We start from the raw sequence: 22,960 nt of genomic DNA, 5'->3' as shown, positions 1-22,960 counted from the left end.
GAAACCGGAGCACCCGGAAGAAACCTAGTCAGACACAGGGAGAACGTTCAGACTCCGCACAGATAGTGAGCCAAGGCAGGAATCGAACCTGGAACACCTGGCGCTGTGAAGCAACAGTGCTAACCACTGTGCTACCATGATTTGAACTGCCTTCAATGCCACTACATCTTTCCTCAAATAAGCGGACCAAAACTGTGCACAATGCTCCAGGTGCGGCTTCACTAATGCCTTGTACAGTTGCAACAACACTTACCATTACACTCCATTCCTTTAGCCACAAATGCCAACATTCCAATCGCTTTCTTTATTACTTGCTGTACCTGCATGCTAGTTTTCTGTGACTCACGCATGAAGACACCCAGATCCCTCTGCATCGGAACACCCCAAAGTCTCTCCCCATTTGGATAATAAGTTGCCTTTCCATTTTTCCGACTAAAATGGATGATCTCAGACTTATCCACATTAAACTCCATTTGTCACATTTTGGCCCACTCTCCTAACCTATCTATATCCATTTGTACGGTTCTTATTTCCTCGTCACAACTTACTGTCCCAGTCTCCCCCTATCATTGGCTGGCGGGGTACAGGCGGTCAAGATGAACATTTTGCCATGGTTCTTATTCTTGTTCCAGTGCCTACTGGTCTTTCTACCAAAGTCATTTTTTAATGGGGATGGAGAGGTTGATTTCATCATTTATATGGGCGGGTAAAGTGGCAAGGATTAGGAGGATGGTGCTCCACAGAGGGCGACAGTCGGGAGGTTTGGCCCTTCCGCACTTGCTATATTATTATTGGGTGGCGAACGCCGAGAAGGTGCGGGGTTGGAGTAGGGAGTCGGAGATATCGTGGGTGAAGTTGTAGGCTGGTTTCTGTAAGGGGTTGCGGCTCCCATTTACCGCAGGAAGGATACGGGGAGCCCGGTGGTGGTGGCCACGTTAAAGATTTGGAGGCAGTTTTGGCAGCACCTTATATTGGGAGTGGGGTTGAAATTGTTGCCGTTCCGAGGGAACCATAGGTTCAAGCCTGGGAGGGTGGATGCGAGGTTTTGGGGTTTGGAGGAACGAGGGCTGGTGGAAGTAAAGGATTTGTTTATAGTCGGTTGATTTGCGACCTTGGAAGAGCTGGAGACAAGGTATGGGGTCCACTGGGGGGAGGGGTTCAGGTATATGCAGGTGCGAGGTTTTATAAAAAAAGTCTGCCCAACCTTCCCGGTGGCACCGCCCTCCTCGTTGTTGGAGGGGGGGTTGTCGGCGGAGGGGGGGGGGTTTGTCTCGTCGATCTATGGGAGGATATTGGAGGAGAACAGGGCGTCTCTGGAGGAGGTCAAAGCCAAGTGAAGGAGGAGTTGGGGATGGAGCTGGAGGAGGGACTGAGATATGAAGTGCTGTGGAGGGTAAATGCCTCAACCTCGTGTGTGAGGCTGGGGCTGGTTCAGTAAAGTGGTGCATAGGGCGCACCTGACGAAGTCAAGGATGAGCCAGTTGTTTGAAGGGGTGGAGGACATGTGTGAGCGGTGTGGGAGGGGCCCAGCCAATCAAGTGCATATGTCCTGCACAAAGTTGGAGAAGTTTTGGGGGTCTTTCTTCAGCACCATGTTGGCAATTTTGCATGTGTACTTGGAGTCCAATCACCTGGGGGCCATATTCGGGGTGTCGGACTTGCCGCAGTTGCAGACGGGAGCGGGGCAGATGTGTTAGCCTTGACCTCACTGATCGCTCGCAGGCATGTCCTACTGGGCTGGAGGTCAGCCTCGGTGTGGCTGGGGGATTTAATGGAGTTCCTGTGTTTGGAAAAGGTGATATTCGCCATGAGGGGGATGAGTAAGGGGTTCCACAAAAGATGGAGTCTGTTTATATTACATTTTGGAGAGCTAGTTGTCTCTAATGGGTAGGGGGAGGGGATGTGTTGAGGTTTGTGGGATTGCTTTGGAGTTATTTCAGTTGTAAATGTTGTGTTATGTGATTGTTAAAACGTTAAAATTTGAATAAACATATTTTTTTTGAAAAAAACTTCCGATCCCACGTATTAGTGTGATCTGCAAATTTGGCTATAGAACCTTCTATTCCTGTATCCAAGTAATTAATCTAGATTATAAATAGCTGGGGCCCAAGGACTGAACCATGTGGCAACCCACACCTTGCCCTCCACAAAAAGACCCATTTATCCCAACTCTCTGCCTTCTGTCCGTCAGCCAGTCTTAGAACATAGAACATAGAACATTACAGCGCAGTACAGGCCCTTCAACCCTCGATGTTGCGCCGACCTGTGAAACCACTCTAAAGCCCATCTACACTATTCCCTTATTGTCCATATGTCTATCCAATGACCATTTGAATGTCCTTAGTGTTGGCGAGTCCACTACTGTTGCAGGCAGGGCATTCCACGCCCATACTACTCTCTGAGTAAAGAACCTACCTCTGACATCTGTCTTATATCTATCTCCCCTCAATTTAAAGGTATGTCCCCTCGTGCTAGACATCACCATCCGAGGAAAAAGGCTCTCACTGTCCACCCTATCCAATCCTCTGATCATCTTGTGTGCCTCAATTAAGTCACCTCTTAACTTTCTTCTCTCTAACGAAAACAGCCTCAAGTCCCTCAGCTTTTCCTCATAAGATATTCCCTCCATACCAGGCAACATTCTGGTAAATCTCCTCTGCACCCTTTCCAATGCTTCCACATCCTTCCTATAATGCGGCGACCAGAACTGCACACAATACTCCAAATGCGGCTGCACCAGAGTGTTGTATAGCTGCAACATGACCTCATGGCTCCTAAACTCAATCCCTCTACCAATAAAAGCTAACACACCGTATGCCTTCTTAACAACCCTCTCAACCTGGGTGGCAACTTTCAGGGATCTATGTACATGGACACCTAGATCTCTCTGCTCATCCACACTGCCAAGAATCTTACCATTAGCCCAGTACTAATTATTCCTGTCATTCCTTCCAAAATGAATCACCTCACACTTTTCTGCATTAAACTCCATTTGCCACCTCTCAGCCCAGCATTGCAGCTTATCTATGTCCCTCAGTAACTTGTAACATCCTTTCGCACTTTAGTGTCATCTGCAAATTTACTCACTCATCCTTCTACGCCCTCCTCCAGGTCATTTATAAAAATAACAAACAGCAGTGGCCCCAAAACAGATCCTTGTGGTACACCACTAGTAACTGGACTCCAGTCTGAACATTTCCCATCAACCACCACCCTTTGTCTTCTTCCAGCTAGCCAATTTCTGATCCAAACTGCTAAATCTCCCTGAATCCCATGCCTCCGTATTTTCTGCAGTAGCCTACCATGGGGAACCTTATCAAATGCTTTACTGAAATCCATATACACCACATCAACTGCTTTAACCTCATCCACCTGTTTGGTCACCTTCTCAAAGAACTCTACAAGGTTTGTGAGGCACAACCTACCCTTCACAAAGCCGTGTTGACTATCTCTAATCAAATTATTCCTTTCCAGATGACTATACATCCTATCTCTTATAAACCTTTCCAAGATTTTTCCCACAACAGAAGTAAGGCTCACTGGTCTATAGTTACCGGGGTTATCTCTACTCCCCTTCTTGAACAAGGGGACAACATTTGCTATCCTCCAGTCTTCTGGCACTATTCCTGTAGACAAAGATGACTTAAAGATCAAGGCCAAAGGCTCAGCAATCTCCTCCCTAGCTTCCCAGAGAATCCTCGGATAAATCCCATCCGGCCCAGGTGACTTATCTATTTTCACACTTTCCAGAATTGCTAACACCTCCTCCTTATGAACCTCAAGCCCTTCTAGTCTAGTAGCCTGAATCTCAGTATTCTCCTCGACAACATTGTCTTTTTCCTGTGTGAATACTGACGAAAAATATTCATTTAGCACTTCTATCTCCTCGGACTCCAAGCACAACTTTCCACTACTGTCCTTGACTGGCCCTACTCTTACCCTAGTCATTCGTTTATTCCTGACATATCTGCAGAAAGCTTTAGGGTTATCCTTGATCCTACCTGCCAAAGACTTCTCGTGTCCCCTCCTGGCTCTTCTTAACTCTCTCCTTAAGTCCTTCCTAGCTAACTTGTAACTCTCGAGCGCCCTAACTGAACCTTCATGTCTCATCTTTACATAAGCCTCCTTCTTCCTCTTGACAAGTGTTTCGACTGCTTTAGTAAACCACGGTTCCCTCACTCGACCATTTCCTCCCTGCCTGACAGGTACATACTTATCAAGGACACGCAGTAGGTGTTCCTTGAACAAGCTCCGCATTTCCATTGTGCCCATCCCCTGCAGTTTTCCTCTCCATCCGATGTATCCTAAGTCTTGTCTCATCGCATCATAATTGCCTTTCCCCCAGATATAACTCTTGCCCTGCGATATATACCTATCCCTTTCCATTACTAAAGTAAACATAATCGAATTGTGGTCACTATCACCAAAGTGCTCACCTACCTCCAAATCTAACACCTGTCCTGGTTCATTACCCAGTACCAAATCCAATATGGCCTCGCCTCTCGTTGGCCTATCTACATTCTGTGTCAGGAAACCCTCCTGCACACATTGGACAAAAACGGACCCATCTAATGTACTCGAACTATAGCGTTTCCAGTCAATATTTAGAAAGTTAAAGTCCCCCATAATAACTACCCTGTTGCTTTCGCTCCTATCCAGAATCATCTTTGCAATCCTCTCCTCTACATCTCTGGAACTTTTCGGAGGCCTATAGAAAACCCCTAACAGGGTGACCTCTCCTTTCCTGTTTCTAACCTCAGCCCATACTACCTCAGTAGACGAGTCCTCATCAAACGTCCTTCCTGCCACACCGTAATACTGTCCTTGACTAACAATGCCTCCCCCTCTTTTACCACCTTCCCTGAGCTTACTGAAATATCTAAATCCCGGCACCTGCAACAACCATTCCTGTCCCTGCTCTATCCATGTCTCCGAAATGGCCACAATATCGAAGTCCCAGGTACCAACCCATGCCGCAAGTTCACCCACCTTATTCCGGATGCTCCTGGTATTGAAGAAGACACACTTTAAACCACCCTCCTGCCTGCCAGTACACTCCTTCAACTTTGAAACCCTACTCATGACCTCACTACTCTCAACCTCCTGTATACTGGAGCTACAATTCTGGTTCTCAAGCCCCTGCTGAACTAGTTTAAACCCTCCCGAAGAGCATTCGCAAATTTCCCCCCCAGAATATTGGTACCCCTCTGGTCCAGGTGCAGACCATCCCGTTTGTAGAGGTCCCACCGACCCCAGAATGAGCCCCAATTATCCAGAAATCTGAAACCCTCCCTCCTGCACCATCCCTATAGCCACGTGTTCAACTCCTCTCTCTCCCTATTCCTCGTCTCGCTATCGCGTGGCACGGGTAACAACCCTAGATCTAAGTTTCCACCCTAGCTCTCTGAATTCCTGCCTTACATCCCCATCCCTTTTCCTACTTATGTCGTTGGTACCTATGTGGACCACGACTTGGGACTGCTCCCCCTCCTCCTTAAGGATCCCGAAAACACGATCCGAGACATCACGCATCCTGGCACCTGGGAGGCAACACACCAACCGTGAGTCTCTCTCGTTCCCACAGAATCTCCTATCTATCCCCCTAACTATGGAGTCTCCAATGACTAATGCTCTACTCCTCTCCCCCCTTCTCTTCTGAGCAACAGGGACAGACTCTGTGCCAGAGACCTGTACCCCATGGCTTAACCTGGTAAGTCATCCCCCCAACAGTATCCAAAGCGGTATACTTGTTACTAAGAGGAACGGCCACAGGGGATCCCTGTACTGACTGCTTCCTCCCAGCCCCTCTCACCGTCACCCATCTATCTTTATTCTTCGGAGTAACTACATCTCTGAAGCTTCTATCTATGACCAACTATGCCTCCCGAATGATCTGAAGTTCATCCAACTCCAGCTCCAGTTCCCTAACGCGGTTTCTGAGGAGCTGGAGATGGGTGCACTTCCCACAGATGAAATCAGCAGGGACACTGACGGCGTCCCTCACCTCAAACATTCTGCAGGAGGAACATTGCACTACCTTCCCTGTCATCCCCTCTAGATAAAAAAAAAGAAAGAAAGAGCTTACCTGTTATTCACTCCCCTTCTCAGCAAGCACTCACTCAGCAACCACTGCGCCCCGCACGATAACACCTGAGGGAAAATAAATAAAAGCTACTTACCAGTCACCACCTTACCTGCAGGCTGTGATGTCACGGTTCAACTTTCCACTTCTACCTGCCCTCGAGCCTTCCTCTTGATCCTTACAGCGGTTGTTTTTTTTGGTTAGAGGAGGGGGTAGGGAGGGAAACACTGAAGAAGTGTTTCAGGTTTAAGTGTCACTTGACAAGAGCTCCTCCACAAACCACCTCCAAGTTAGGGTGAGCACACGGACGTATGCAAATTTCCCCTGCAACGGCCAATCAGCAGCTCTGCTCTATTGCCCTCTGCTAGATGCTTGTCTTCACTTGAACAGCTAGGGTATCTTGTTCAGGTATGCCCCCAAGTTAGGGTGAGCACATGGATGTATGCAAATTTCCCCTGCAACGGCCAATCAGCAGCTCCGCTCTACTGCCCTCTGCTGGATGCTTGTCTTCACTTGAACAGCTAGGGTCTCTTGTTCAGGTACGCCTCCAAGTTAGGGTCAGCACACGGATGTATGCAAATTGCCCCTGCAACAGCCAATCAGCAGCTCTGCTCTACTGCCCTCTGCTGGATGCTTGTCTTCACTTGAACAGCTAGCGTGTCTTGTTCAGGTACGCCTCCAAGTTAGGGTGAGCACACGGACGTATGCAAATTTTCCCTACAACGGCCAATCAGCAGCTCCGCTCTACTGCCCTCTGCTGGGTCTTCTATCCAAGCTAGTAAATTAACCTTAACCTCATGGGTTAAAATCCTTAAAAGGATGCAGAACTATATTTTGGTTTTGTGAGAATTGAACAACAGTAGAGAACAATGTTTACATCGCACTTTTATTGTCAATAAAAGCATAAAGTGCTTTACAACAGAAATAGTGTTCAACATGTGAGGAGCATGGGAGATTCAGGGTGGGGTGGGGGACTAAAAGCATATTCAGCGACTGGTGTTTCATGCAGGATTTTGAAGGAGGAGTTCAAAGCAATAAGGTGAGAAGAATGATGAAAAGGACTTCAGAGAGCTGTCATGAGGGTCGCGATTTTAACTCCTAGTTAATTCTGGACAGGTGAGAATAGTAAGAACCTCATTTGCTGCCCCAGAAATGAAGCTTAGCTTTCAACCTTAATTGAAATCCTGCCAACCAACCTTTGCTGTGTTCTGGGTGGGATTTTGATGGGTTTGTCACTGGACTGCTGACCTATCAAAATTGCCGCAGGGGCTTCATTACACCCAAACCGAAGAGTAAAATACCGCAGACGCTGAAAATCTGAAATAAAAGCAGCAAATGCTGGAAATACTCAGCAGCTCTGGCAGCAGGTCAGTGACCCTTCATGAGGGCATCCTAGGACTCTGATTTTCAGTTAGTAATAGGGGACCTGCCAGTTTCCATCAGGTTTGTATACCACCAGTGCCGGTTTCCAGCAGGAACACAAGACTAAGTTAAGTTTGGTTACTCTAATTGCCCATCTGCCACATCCCTACTGGGCCAGTTGGGTTAAATTTGGGACCTGTGCTTCTTATTTAATGTATTTCAACTCAACAGTCACAATGCTTACGTAGTTACAGAGATGCATTGGAGAAGTTGGTCCTGTTTTCCCTGGAGAAGAGAAGGCTGAAAGGAGGTTTGTTAGAGGTATTGAAAATCATGACGGTCTGGACATGAGTGGATAGGGGAAAACTGTTCCCACTTGTGGAAGGATCGAGAACAAGAGGGCACAGATTTAAGGCAATTGGTAAAATAAACAATGGCAACATGAGGAAAATCTTTTTCACGCAACCAGTGCCTAAGAGGTGGAATGTGCTATCTGAGAGTGTAGTGGAAGCAGGCTCTCTTGAGGCAATCAAAGGGAATTAGAGCATTAATAATAATAATCTTTATTATTGTCACAAGTAGGCTTACATTAACACTGCAATGAAGTTACTGTGAAACGCCCCTAGTCGCCACATTCCAGCGTCTGTTCGGGTACACAGAGGGAGAATTCAGAATGTCCAATTCACCTAACAGCTTATCTTTCGGGACTTGTGGGAGGAAATCGGAGCACCCAGAGGAAACGTTGGAAAAGGAAGAAAAGCACGGCTCAACTCCCGAACCGGCTGAAGTTACCATGAAGGCCCCACCTTCTCAACCTTGTCTCTCACCTATGTGAGATGACCTTCAGGTTAAATCACCACCAGTCAGTTCTCCATCTCAAAGGGGAGAGCAGCCTATTGTCCTCTGGGACTATGGTGACTTTCATTTCATTTCAAGCCTTTGAATTCTCAAATAATTCATTTATCTAAGATTAGATAAATGAGAGCTATGGAGGTACCATGCAAATCCTTTATTTAGTGCCCTGAAAAAATTCAGATGGATAGATTTGTACTTGGGGAGAGGGAAGTGGGAATGGGAGGGGATCATTATTTTACAGAACTCTCCGAGCACAAATATTTTGGGGGCGTTCCATACCACGGATAATAACAATTTGTCATTGAATTTAGTATCTTCACAGTTCTTAATTATATTATTTTTGATAAAAATCTAAGCTATTTTAAAACAGTATTAAAATTTCCACAGAAACAAAAGCTCTGGAAGTATTTGCTTGACATGTCAGTTCTAAGCCAAATTAAACTTTTTGAAAGAATGATCACATGATTATTTCCCGATTAAAGATAGACCACTAACCTTCAGATCGAGCAAGTGCCATGATTTCACTTCACTGGTTTCACACAACTGCTACATTTCTTCTCTCAGGGGGTCGTGAATCTTTGGAATTCACTACTCTGGAGAGCAGTGGAGGCTGACTCATTGAATACATTCAAGACTGAGACAGACAGATTCTTCAACTATAGGGACTCAACGCTTATGGGGAACAGGCAGGAAAGTGGAGTTGAGGCCAGGAGCAGAGTGACATTGGAGCAGAGTAGCCTTGATCTTATTAAATAGCAGAGTAATACAACACCAAGTTAAACTCCAACAGGTTTGTTTCAAATCACTAGCTTTCAGAGCACAGCTCCTTTCTCAGGTGCATGAAGAGGTAGGTTCCAGAAACATATATATGGACAAAGTCAAAGATGCAAGACGATACTTTGAATGCGAGCATTTGCAGGTAATTAAGTCTTTACAGATCCAGAGAGAGGGGTAATCCCAGGTTAAAGAGGTGTGAATTGCCTCAAACCAGGGCAGTTGGTAGGATTTTGCAAGGCCAGGCCAGATAGTGGGGGGTGAATGTAATGCAACATGAATCCAAGGTCCCGGTTGAGGCCGTACTCATGTGTGCGGAACTTGGCTATAAATTTCTGCTCGGCGATTCTGCGTTGTCGCGCGTCCTGAAGGCTGCCTTGGAGAACACTTACCAGGAAATCAGAGGATGAATGCCCTTGACTGCTGAAGTGTTCCCCGATTGGAAGGGAACATTCCTGCCTGGCGATTGTCGCACGATGTCCGTTCATCCGTTGTCGCAGCGTCTGCATGGTCTCGCCAAAGTACAACGCTTCGGGACATCCTTTCCTGCAGCGTATGAGGTAGACAACGTTGGCCGAGTCACACACATACCTGGTGGGTGTGTTCTCACGTGTAATGGCGGTATCCATGTCGATGATCTGGCACGTCTTGCAGAGATTGCCATGATGTGGAGATGCCAGCGTTGGACTGGGGTGAGCGCAGTACGAAGTCTTACAACACCAGGTTAAAGTCCAACAGGTTTGTTTCGATGTCACTAGCTTTCGGAGCGCTGCTCTTTCCTCAGGTGAATTCCTCAGGCTCCTTCACCTGAGGAAGGAGCAGTGCTCCGAAAGCTAGTGACATCGAAACAAACCTGTTGGACTTTAACCTGGTGTTGCAAGAGATTGCCATGACAGGGTTGTGTGGTGTCATAGTCGCTGTTCTGAAGACTGGGTAGTTTGCTGCAAACAATGGTTTGTTTGAGGTTGCACGGTTGTTTGAGGCATTCAGTCTCTGACCTCCGGGTAAGCGTTCTCCAAGGCAGCCTTCAGGACGCGCGGCAACGCAGAATCGCCGAGCAGAAATTTATAGCCAAATTCCGCACACATGAGTATGGCCTCAACCGGGACCTTGGATTCATGTCGCATTACATTCACCGCCCACCATCTGGCCTGGGCTTGCGAAATCCTAACAACTTTCCTGGTTTGAGACAATTCGCATCTCTTTAACCTGGGATTACCCCTCTCTCTGGATCTGTAAAGACTTAATTACCTGCAAATGCTCGCATTCAAAGTATCGTCTTGCATCTTTGACTTTGTCTATATATATGTTTCTGGAATCCACCTCTTCATTCACCTGGGGAAGGAGCAGTGCTCCGAAACCTAGTGATTCGAAACAAACCTGTTGGACTTTAACCTGGTGTTGTAAGACTTCTTACTGTGCTCACCCCAGACCAACGCCCATCATTATTAAATCGCAGAGCAGGCTCCTGGGGTTGCGTGTCTTACTCTTGCTCCTATTTATTATGTTCTTATGTTGACAGCACCAAGTAGTTATTGGACCTCCACTAGTCTCGGTTTCCAGAAACACTAAAAGGTCCACTAGACAAAGAAATTGGGTATGTCACAGTGCACAAGGAAGCCCAACACATCAGCTTTCTGAAAGAACATTCCACCCTTCATCCCAAAGAGCCGGCATCCCATTTCCCTGTACAAATGTAGGAGCAGGTTTCGTGAATGAACTTGAATTTTATGATGAAAAATGAAAAGCTGGTTTGTGGATAAGTATCGGAGGTTTGCAGTGTTGATTCACACCTCTTAGATTTGATTCTGAGTTAACATCCTCAGCTCAGGATGGGGTAAGGACACTGCGGTGGGTATATTGCCAGTAAATTGACGCTGGGGAGTGTGGAAAGAGCAGCCCTTCTCACTCCTGTTCACCACTGCTCTTAGGAGGGCAGGACTGGGCCAGAATTGGTCGTGACGACCCTTGTAGCCGAACAGCACTGCGGACCACCGTCTGGCGGAGTCTGTCAACTGCAGTCGAGTGAATTGTCGCTGCGATCGGAAGAAAATAGATGACATACCTCTCTGGAATGCCGTCCCTCACAGGACAGGAAAGACATTTCCTCTTGAATTGTGAAGTAACCCTCAATGGTGAAACACAGCCCTGGGTTAGAACGCCAACACCCCCACCCCCGTTTAAAAAAAAACTTTAAAAAACTTCATTTAATGCTAGCGTGCATTTCAAAAATGTTGACGCGAGGAGGATTAAAAAGTGAAAAGGCATATAAAGCTTGGATGTTCGGATTATGATGTGATTCCCACTGCTGGGACACTTTGCTTTGTGTCCGTTTGATAGTTTATACGTATTTATTTTCCAAGTGGTTAAAAATACCTGTGGGATAAAAGCTTGGCGAACTCTTAGCTGTGGCGACAGCTACAGGTTGACCCGAAAATGATGCTGGCAACATATGGGTTGTTTACCCCCGGGGACTGAGCCCGCGGTGCAGGCGGGCTGGGCTGGGCGCTCTCTGGCCTGACTGACTGAGTGGCTGGTTTAACACTTTCTCTCCCTTTCCCACCCAGGCGGTGAGGCTGTGGGCAGTGACACTCCCGGAAGTGCAGACAGAGGGTTTATAAAGGAGGAGCTGGCCAGCATGAGCACGCATGTGCAGAGGAGGGAGCCGGAGCAGCATTTCCAGCAGCAGCACAAGGGGGACAAAGACGCCGAGATGCCGGTCACCGAGAAAGACTTGGCCGACGACGCTCCCTGGAAGCGGATCCAGCAGAACACGTTCACCCGCTGGTGCAACGAGCACCTGAAATGCGTCAACAAGCGCATCCACAACCTGCAGAGCGACCTGGCGGACGGCCTGCGGCTCATTGCCCTGCTCGAGGTACTGAGCCAGAAGAAAATGTACCGCAAGTACCACCAGAGACCCACCTTCAGGCAGATGCAGCTGGAGAACGTGTCCGTGGCGCTCGAGTTCCTGGACAGGGAGAAAATCCGGCTGGTGTCTATCGGTGAGTCCCTTCTCTCTCTCTCTTTCCCCCCCCCCCCCCCCCCCAGCAGAGCGTTGGAGCGTTTCTCACTGTGTGAACTTAGACCAAAAGTTTCCCTCAGACCCTCACCGTTCCACCAGATACACCTCGCATTACATTCTTTACGATCCATTTGTTTGATTCTCGGGCAGCTGTAACCTTCGGCGAGCCTGATCCTCGTATAATCGCCATGGCAACTGTGGATTTAAAAAAAAAAATCTCCCCAAGTCCGATTTCTAAATGAGAATTTTAAATTGGGTCACTTTCTCCCCTCACGCGTGTGCTTTATTTATGGGTTTACTGTGGGGGCATGGCTTACCGCCGCATTACTTATAAATGTTTGAAATGCTCGGTCGCCGCCAAGTTTCAGTTGTTCCCAATATGCCACCCTGATCGTGTAAATATTAACTTTTTTATGGGAGTGGGGAAATCCGAACCCTTGACCCAGTTGAATTGTTTCAAAGGGAAGGTCCACTTTGAACTCGGGCACTTGAACAGGCAGGATGTTTGAACAACTGGGTTCTTCATTAAAGAGACATTTTTAAAAAGATAGCTTCTCTAAATCCGGAATAGTCTGGTTCACTGACATTCTGTCTGGTCTGTAACTATTAGAATAGGGTGTGGTACCTTCAGGTGCAAACTTGGGATTCTCTCTCTCTCTCTCCCACTCCTGTCGGTGGCTGAGTCGCTCCCCTCCCTGCCTGGTCCCACCTCTCTTCCAATCTCTGAATCTGCTTTCAGTTCTGATAACGTGAAAGAACTGGGGGAATAACCATAGAATTTTTCATGACCCCACCCACAACAGTGATATCCCTGTAGACTTTTGTGAGGCATGTTAAACTTTGGTGGGAAATAAGTCTGATACTGAGCAACTTTTACTTCAATGGATGTGCTGTTGAACTTTAGTCGTTTCACCATTTGCTTTTTTGAACTTGCTTTTAGCTGCTGTTAAACCACACGAGCCAAGCTTCTGGTTAAATATTAGCTGGAGGGTGTGATCTGGAAAGCTAGCCTTCTGGCAGTGAACCTGAGTAACCCAAGTTGTTTGCTTTTTAATTAATTGGCAATGATTGACCCATGGCTTTACACAAGAACATATGTATGAAATAGTGACGGGTGCTGAGAAATCTTTACGTAGAGTAAAGAGTACACAGACTGTCCAATGAGTTGCAGTTTGTTCAAAATATAATTGCAAGTTGGCTAGACAAAAGGTGTTTGACCAAATTGGATGTAGGAACAACTGGTCCACTTGCTTAAATCTAATTATTTGTGACCGAGTTCAACCATGTAATGAATTGCTGCCGAGTTACCAAGCTTGATATCACATTACAGAAAATAGACTTGGTTTGGAATTTAATTAGACATGTTACCTTGATCAACTGACCACTTTCAACTCTCCACCGAAGGATTAACTTGGTTATAAGTAACTGATTAATGTGGGTTCCAGTTCTTGTTTAGGTGAGGTACAGTTTGTAAGTGTCATGATGAGTAACGCAACGTATTGTGGAAATGGCAACACTGTCGCCATTCCCTGGACTACATCACAAAGACTAATTTGAACCATGATTCCACCCGTTGTGAGACTTCATTAATGGTTGCAGTTCTCTTGTGGATTCACACCTGATGTCCCAGGTGGCAATCATACTTGATGTACCAGGTGGTAATTTACTATAGCTGTCTGAGTGAGGCACCTGCAAAAGCCACTTTTGTATTGTGTCAGTTACCTTACTTTGAATCTTCCAAATTTTATGTTGAGCGAGCCCAGACAATTGCTTAAAATCGGATCCCCAGTGTCCAAGGCATTAGTGGCTGATGTGTTTTACCACCCATCCATCTTGCTACTTGGATGTGGTGATTTTCATAGGTTATGGGAGGCCTCTGCTTTTCATGATCTATATCTAGGGGCTTTTCACAGTAACTTCATTGAAGTTTACTTGTGACAATAAGTTCATTATTATATTGGGATTTTGCTTTTAGGAAAGGGACATATGACTTGGTTTTTAATCATGGTTTCTGAAGTTGCCAACAAGATTACCAGCCACTGGTAAATCCAGCATTTAATGTCCCTTATCGTCTTGCAGTTGAAAGCTACAATAACTGAACTGTGATCATGTTAGGATACTGGATCAGACCCAACGGTTAGATGAGAACCCTAGACATTAAAAAAAAAAATGTAACACCTGAGGAAGGGATACTTCTTCGCAGGAGTGATGACTGCCTCTTGACCAATAGGTATCTTTTATTTTAAAACAAACTTTAATTTAAGCATCAAATAAACAGTTCTAAAAATCACTATCCATACCTGCTAACTCCGGTCCAAAGCAACCCAATAAATATATACTGTAACCCAGGCTTTTAAAAACCTTGCTGCACCAGATGTAAAATACAATATATTTACCAATTTCTTGCATTCATCACGGTGGAAAGGGGATACAATTGCTAGTCAAGATATTGAGTCTGCCAAGGTGAACTGTTGGTGCTTCCAGAAATACCTGCATCCTGCTCAAATGATGTGCTAAATGGCACTTGTGGGGGATGGAGACCAATACTATTGCATATGCCTTTGCAGCTGGAGTCAATATCCTAGATGGCATCTACAGCTTCCATTTTGCTATGGGGGGGACTAACCAATTCGAAAACCATGCAGAGGTTTTTCTCCTGAAGCATGTGCAGCTCTGCATTACTCCATGGGTCTCAAATAACATTACCTCCGAGAACTACCATTGCAGCCACTGATTGGTAGATACTGCAGCTTTTGGGCTCTAGGATTTCCCTTACCCAATTCATAATTCTTTCCAAATTAAGGGGCAAATTAGCATGGCCAATCCACCTGCCCTGCACATCTTTGGGTTGTGGGGGTGCAACCCATGTAGACACTGGAAGAATGTGCAAACTCCACATGGACAGGGGGCCAGGATCGAACCCGTATCCTCAGTGCCACGAGGCAGCAGTGCTAACCACTGCGCCACTACTGCCCTGCCAGATATCTATTATAATATGAACTTCCTTTGCTGTTTGTAGTCTTGAGGGTACTTAACATTCAGGAACCTGCATTTTAAAAAAAAGCTATCTGAAATTAAAGAATAAAGCTCTGCTATTAAATTCCCCAGACATCTTATTCCTGTAGAATTATATAAACAGCTGTATTTTAATGTGCCACCCTCCTTGCTGATGCCTTCATTACCTGTAATAAAATTGTCTCTTTGTCCTGTCTGAATTATTCCTTGTTATGGTTACTGGAGACTAATTGGCAACAATAGAACAGCAGGTTGTTAACCTGCCTATTTAAAAAAAAAAAAAAAAAAAAAATCTACTTGGCTGTAGGCGTACCTTGAATCATTACTATTTCATAAACCTATTCTTGTGCTGATGTGACTAAGGCCATTAGCAGTAATACATGTCCCCCCTACAGCAAGGCACAATACATTTGTCCTCCTACCCTGTCTTTAAATTAACTAGACTAGGCTAAAATTGTCAAACTTTTTTTTATTCATCGCTTTAACCAAAGAAATTGCTTCAATATTCCGTTTTGGAAATCGTAATCCACATCCATCCTCCACCTCTTCTCCAATGTGGAGCATAATCCGAGATCACAATTGCCGAATACTCTGCCTTCTTCACTCTGCTTTTCCTGCCACCAGAGGAGGAGTGGGAGATGAGGATGTTTCTGGGTGGGTTAGTGCTCAAGGTTTGGGGAGGTAGAGGGCAGGAGTGACGGAGGTGAAGTTGGCATTCAGGAGGATGCAGACCGGGAAGGTGGCGGGGCCAGATGGGTTCCCGGTTGAATTTTATAAAAGATTTGAGGACTGGTTGATGGTGGGAAAGTTCAATGACACAATGGACAGGGGTGCCTTCCTGCAAATGAAGGGGCAGATTGAAGGACAAGGATCTGGTGGTGTGTCCTATATCTTTGCCAAGATATTGGCAAAGGTGCTGGTGTTGAGGTTGGAGGGGTGCCATACAAAGGTGATTGGGGAAGATCAGATGGGGTTCATAAAGGACAGCGGTGGTAGTGGTGCTGGATGTGGAGAAGATGTATGATTGGGTGGAGCAGAGTTATTTGATGGCTGTGTTGGGGAAGTTTGCGATTGGACTGATTTGTGGCATGGGTGCTTCTTGTATAAGGAGCTGATGGCAAGCGTGTGCACTAATGGAATGAATTCGGGGTACTTTGCATTGCACTAGGGTACAAGGCAGTGATGCCCCATGTCCCATTTTCTCTTTGCATTGGCTACAGAGCACTTGGCCATTGTGCTGAGGAACTTGGGGTTGTGGAAGGGGACAGTGGGAGGAGGGTGGAGAGTGGGAGGAGGGTGGAGCACAGTGTGTCCTAGTATGCAGATGACTTGTATATTTCCGAGCCAAGCTCTTCGGTTGGGAGCATAATGGGGTTGCTTCTGAGATTTAGGATCCCCCCCCCCCCAGGGATGAGAGGACTGCCGTTCTGTCTGGCAGCAACTCTCCCAAGTGGCCTCGGATTGGGAAGGGCTCTGCAAGTTCAATTTCACGAGCTTGGTGGGGAGGGTGAAGGTTGACTTGTTGAGGTGAGGTGGGGCTATCTCCCTCTGTTGGTGGGTGGGGTACAGGCAGTAAAGGTGACTTTGCCATAATTCTTGTTTCAGTGCCTGCCGGTCTTTTCCCCCACGGTTTCTTTAAGGGAGTGGAGAGGCTGACCTCATTTGGGTGGGGAAGCTGGCTAGGGTTAGGAAGGTGACCCTGCAGAGGGGCCGGCGGGTCGAGGGAGCTAGGCCTCCCAAATTTGATGTATTACTGGATGGCAAATACAGAGAAGATTCAGGGATGGAATAGGGAAGTGGGGGCTTTGTGGATGACGGTGGAGGCAGGCTCTTGCAGGGGTTATGGGCTCTGGCAACGGCGCTGCTCTAAATACCTCAGGGATGTACTGGGCGAGTCCAGTGGTGGTGGTGGCTATGCTGAAGATCTGGAGGCAGTTTCGGCAGCATTTTAGGAGAGCTGGGTCAGGGAGGTGATGCTGTTTAGGGGGAATCTTGGGTTTGCGCCAGGGAGGATGGATAAGGTTCCAGAGGTGGGAAGAGGGGTATCAAGAAAATGAAGGATCTGGTTCTGGGAGGGCAATCTGGAGGAGCAGGGTGAAAAGTTTGGGCTAGCGCAAGGCCAAATTTCGGGTATGTGCAGGACCTTGTGAGGAAAACCTTTCTGATAGCACGGCCTCCTCGTTGCTGGAGGTGGTGCTGTAAGTGTTGGGAGAGGGGTGTTGTCTCAGCGATTTATGGGAGGAATTTTGAGGAGGATGGGGTGGGCTAGGGCAAAGAATAGTTGGGGGCAGCACTGGAGGAGGGATTGTGGTGTTGGGTGCTGTGGAGGGTACATGCCTCGGCTTCGTGTGCGAGGCTGAGCTGATGCAGCTGAAAGTAGTATACCAGGTGTACTGTACAAAGTCTAGGATGTGCCAACTGTAAGGGGTGGGGTAGGATGTTTGAGAGTGATATGGGAGGAGCCCTGCAACCATGTGATATGTTGTTTTTCCTGCCCGAAGCTGGAAAGGTTTTTGAGTATGGTGTTCAGCACCATTTCGGGGGTTCTACATAGGATGTGGAGCCTGGAAGTCTTATTCGGGGTGTCAGACTGGCCGGAGCTGCAGGTGGGTGCAGGGCACGTCTTTTAGCCTTTGCCTCGCTGATTGCTCACAGATGGGTCTTGTTAGAGTGGAGGTCAGCTTCTTCATAAGAACTAGGAGCAGGAGTAGGCCATCAAGCCCCTCGAGCCTGCTCCGCCATTCACTGAGATCATGGCTGATCTTTTTTGGACTCCGCTCCACTTTCCGGCCCGAACACCATAACCCTTAATCCCTTTATTCTTCAAAAAACTATCTTTATCTTAAAAACATTTAATGAAGGAGCCTCAACTGCTTCACTGGGCAAGGAATTCCATAGATTCACAACCCTTTGGGTGCAGAAGTTCCTCCTAAGCTCAGTCCTAAATCTACTTCGCCTTATTTTGAGGCTATGCCCCCTCGTTCTGCTTTCACCCGTCAGTGGAAACAACCTGCCCGCATCTATCACTCACCCTGTGCCTCGGAGTGGCAGGAGCGCCTGTTGGAGTTTTTGACCCTGGAAAGAGTGACATTCTCGTGGTGGCGGGGGGAGGGAGAACACCAGTGATGGGTTCTACAATTGTTGGGGTTTCTGCAATTTGGGGGGGGGGGCTGGAGTTGGTGGGCTTGGTGGGTTAGGGAGTTTGTGGGATTTTTGCAAATTGTAAAAATGTTAAATTTGTGGAATAATGGGATACACCGAACAAAACAAAGGGTAATGGTCGATTGCTGCACTTGCAATTGGAAAGTGGTTTCAAGTGGTGTTCCACAGGTGGACAGTTTAGAGGATAGCTATAATTTCAATTGCATTGATGGATTGTCCGATAAAGTAGCAGATGGATTTTCACTCTGCCAGTGGGAGGCCATGCATTTAGGGAGATCAGTTATCGGGAGTACACAATAAATGGGAATATACTTGGTGGGGTAAATGAAGTGAGAGATCTTGGTGTACATGTAAACAGGTCCCTAAAGGCAACAGTTCAAGTAGACCAGGTTGTTAAGAACGCATATGGAATACTCTCCTTCATTTGCAGAGTATTGAATATAAAAGTAAGGATATAATGTTCGAATTGTACAAAACACTGGCCACAACTGCAATATCATATGCAGTTCTGGTTGCCACCTTACAGGGAGGATGTTATTGCTCTGGAGAGAGTGCAGAGGTTTACAAGAATGTTGCCAGGACTACAAAAGTGTAGTTATGAGGTGGGATTATTTGCCTTAGAACAAAGAAGGCTGAGAGGTAATTTAAAATTCCTTTTTTCCAATTAAGGGGCAATTTATTGTGGCCAGTCCATCTACCCTGCACTTGTTTGGGTTGTGGGGGGGTGAGACCCACACAGACACCGGAGAATGTGCAAAATCCACATGGACAGTGACCCGGGGCTGGGATCGAGTCCAGGTCCTTGGTGCTGTGAGGCAGCAGTGCTAACAACTGTACCACATCTGATGTGGGCTGACTTAATTGAGGGGAAGAGAGGGTATACAGGATAAAATTGTTTCCCCTGTTGGAGAATTCTACGACCAGGGGACATAAGATTCCAGATAAATGGCAGAAGGTGTCGAGGGGACATGAGAAAATAACCTTTTTCGCAGAGGATAGCCTGTAATTCGCTGCCTGAGTTGGTGGTGGCCTGATGCTGGAGTGAACACCGGAGTGTTTCACTCTGGTGTCGGAGGCCGCTCCCAGCCCCCTATTCTCCCGCCCCCGGGAGGCTAGGAGCGGCGCCGCATCATTTACGCGCGCCGGACCTGGGCACCATGTAAAAGCGGTGCCATGTAAATGCCGTCACCCGCGCATGCGTGGTTGCTGTCCTCCCCGCAAGAAGATGTCGGATGGATCTTGCGGGGCGGCGGAGGAAAGGAGGTCCTCCTTCAGAGAGGCCGGCCTGCCGATCGGTGGGCATTGATCGCGGGTCAGACCCCTTTTGAGGCTCCCCTGGTGCAGGAACCCCTCCTCCCCCCACAGGTGCCCCCCCCCCCCCCCCCCCCCCCCCCCCCCCAAGCAGTCCCGTGCTGCTCCTGCCGGCAGTGACCAGGTGTTGGGAAGGCTGTCCGGGCCAGAGAATCGCCGCTCGCCCGTTACAAGCGGCGATTCTCCCAGCGGCCAGCTGTGATTCTTGCTGCGCCAGTTTGGGGGGATGGGAGAATCGCGTCGGGGCGACATGGTGGGACTCGCATGGCGTGGGGGGGGGGGGGGGGGCGAGAGAGGAGAGAATTCTGCCCCTTGACTTTTTTTTTTAAAATAAAGTACCTGAATCTGCACCTGGAGTGCTCTTTGCTACAGGGTTATGAATCAGGTGCAGGAAGATGGGATTAGATGTGCTGGCATGGACAAGATGAGCTGAATTACCACCGCCTGTGCCAAACCTTTCTATGATTCTATAATGTTTTCCCTTGGTGGTTTGCATTCCAAAATCCAGCCTAGGTTTCGCAAATGTCACTTTCAAACAGAGCTTCTGCTCTACTTATAATATCAAATCCTGTCCAGGATTTCACACCAACCCCATTACGAGTTCTTTGAGTTGACTGCTGTGTGCAGACTTCTCATAATTGCTTGAACTTTTCATTCCTAGACGGTATTAAAATTACATATGTTTCATCTACTTCTGAAGTCTGCCGTCCCACTTTAAATCCAGTCACTGCAATTGTCTCTAATTCTGAACACCTTGTTGCTCTTCTATTGGTTTCTGTTCTCTTAACTTCATGTATATTGCGCGTTCTTCTGCTCCAGTTCCTGGTTATCTGGACTGTAACATGGAGCTTAGAAAGCCTGCACCTGACTTCCGGGTGCGGTGATGACCAGCTGAGTCACACGTTTCGGCAGCTCCCGGTGTAATGGACTTTTGGGCTCTTAAGAGCCCCAACGGCAATTTTAATGGCTAAAAGTACTGTGCGGTGAACCAGAAGGGAATCCCCCCTGGATACGGATGGAAAAAGGAGAGGAAGGTGGCCGGATTGCAGTGGATCCTTTAGAGCAGCGGCAAGGAAGGCAAGCAAAAACCAAGATGGCGTCGGAAGGTGGCAGTTTAACATGGGGCCCTGAACAACAAGAGTTCTTGCAATGCTGTGTGGAAGAGATCAAAAAGGAAATGAAGAAGGAGCTGTTGGCCCCGATATTACAGGCGATCGAAGGGCTAAAGGAGGAGCAAAATACCCAGGAGCGGGAGCTTCGGGTCGTGAAGGCAAAGGCTGCCGAGAATGAGGACGACATACAGGGCCTGGTGGTGAAGACGGAGATGCACGAGGCACACCATAAACGATGTGTGGAAAGGCTGGAGGCGCTGGAGAACAACGCGAGGAGGAACAACCTAAGGATTCTTGGCCTTCCTGAAGGTGCGGAGGGAGCGGACGTCGGGGCATAATGTGAGCACTATGCTGCACTTGTTAATGGGAGCGGAGGCCCCGGCGGGTCCGCTGGAGGTGGAGGGAGCATACCGAGTGATGGCGCGAGGACCGAGAGCAGGATAAATTCCGAGAGCCATAGTGGTGAGATTCCTCCGTTTTTAAGGACAGAGAGTTGGTCCTTAGATGGGCAAAGAAAACCCGGAGCAGCAAGTGGGAGAACGCGGTGATCCGCGTATACCAAGACTGGAGTGCGGAGGTGGCGAGAAGGAGGGCGAGCTTTAATCGGGCCAAGGCGGTGCTTCACAAAAAGAAGAGAACATTCGGAATGCTGCAACCGGCAAGACTGTGGGTCACATATCGAGGGAGGCACCACTACTTTGAGACGGCGGATGAGGCGTGGACTTTTATCGTGGAAGAAAAATTGGAATGAGCGGGTTATTAAAAAAAAAAAAGAACGTTTGAAACAAAGTGGTGGACAAAGAAGGGGGGAAAGAGGAGTTTTATGTTATTAATCCTGCGATGTGGTAACTTTTCTCTCTTCCACAGGAGGTGGTGGGGAGAGGAAAGGAGGTGGAAGAGATTGCCATTGGGGGCGGGGCCAAGGGGGAAGCGCGGGCTCTGTTCCCGCGCTATGATAATCATGGCGGGAATAGGGAAGCAGGAAGGAGGGGGCGTCGCGCGAGCTGAGGTCACGGGGGGAAGCCGAGGTCGGCCAGAGTTTGCTGCCTTCTGGGAGCAACATGGGGGTGTAACTACGCTAGTGGGGGATCTAGTGGGAGGGGGGAATTATTGGGCTGCTGCTGGGGAGAGGGGGGAGCTGGGATGGGCGGGGGTGGCACCGCCTGGGGGGGACACAGCTGCGTGGGAACCGGGTGAGGAGCTGGAAAAAGGGGATGGCTAATCGACAAGGGGGGGGGGGGGTAAAAAGCCCGCCAACCCGGCTGATCACGTGGAACGTGAGAGGACTGAACGGGCCGATAAAGAGGGCACGGGTACTCGCACACCTTAAGAAACTTAATCACGTCTGCCTTATGTTACAGGAAATGCACTTGAAACTGATAGACCAGGTGAGACTACGCAAAGGTTGGGTGGGGCAGTTCCATTCTGGGCTAGATGCGAAAAACAGGGGGGTGGCTATATTAGTGGGGAAGCGGGTAATGTATGAGGCAAAGACTATAGTGGCGGATAGCTGGGGCAGATACGTGATGGTGAGTGGCAAACTACAGGGGGAGACGGTGGTTTTGGTAAACGTATATGCCCCGAACTGGGATGATGCCAATTTTATGAGGCGTATGCTAGGACGCATCCTGGACCTAGAGGTGGGAAAGTTGGTAATGAGGGGAGATTTCAATACTGTGTTGGAACCAGGGCTGGACAGGTCGAGGTCCAGGACTGGAAGGAGGCCGGCAGCAGCCAAGGTGCTTAAAGATTTTATGGAGCAGATGGGAGGAGTAGACCCGTGGAGATTTAGCAGACCTAGGAGTAAGGAGTTTTTGTTTTTCTCCTATGTCCACAAAGTCTATTCGCGAAGGAAGGGCGTTGATCCCGAAGGTGAGGGGAACGGAGTATACGGCTATAGCCATTTCGGATCACGCTCCACATTGGGTGGACTTGGAGATCGGGGAGGAAACAGAAGGGCGCCCACCCTGGAGAATGGACATGGGACTAATGGCAGATGAGGGGGTGTGTCTAAGGGTGAGGGGGTGCATTGAAAAGTACTTGGAACTCAATGACAATGGGGAGGTCCAGGTGGGAGTGGTCTGGGAGGTGCTGAAGGCAGTGGTTAGAGGGGAGCTGATATCAATAAGGGCACATAAAGGAAAACAGGAGAGTAGGGAACGGGAGCGGTTGCTGCAAGAACTTCTGAGGGTGGACAGGCAATATGCAGAGGCACCGGAGGAGGGACTGTACAGGGAAAGGCAAAGGCTACACGTAGAATTT

At 48.0% G+C, this 22,960-nt stretch overlaps 1 protein-coding gene across 5 annotated transcripts in view; it reads left to right on the top strand.

The window, feature by feature from the left end:
* flnba (filamin B a) overlaps positions 1–22,960 on the top strand; it is a 218,688-nt gene that overhangs the window by 69,097 nt on the left and 126,631 nt on the right. For 4 of the 5 annotated variants that reach the window (XM_072472408.1, XM_072472406.1, XM_072472404.1 and 1 more), the window contains exon 1: positions 11,644–12,078. In XM_072472408.1, the coding sequence (XP_072328509.1) occupies positions 11,712–12,078 (367 nt within the window). In that variant the 5' untranslated portion in view covers positions 11,644–11,711. Of the gene's footprint in view, positions 1–11,640; positions 12,079–22,960 lie in introns of those variants that run through there. The other variant, XM_072472407.1, reaches the window with a different exon arrangement.

The sequence above is a fragment of the Scyliorhinus torazame genome, chromosome 13 (assembly GCF_047496885.1).
Source record: "Scyliorhinus torazame isolate Kashiwa2021f chromosome 13, sScyTor2.1, whole genome shotgun sequence".
In the NCBI taxonomy this organism is placed as follows: Eukaryota; Metazoa; Chordata; class Chondrichthyes; order Carcharhiniformes; family Scyliorhinidae; genus Scyliorhinus; species Scyliorhinus torazame.
The sequence above is the reverse complement of the archived record's forward strand: the minus strand, read 5'-3'. Positions and strand labels throughout refer to the sequence as shown.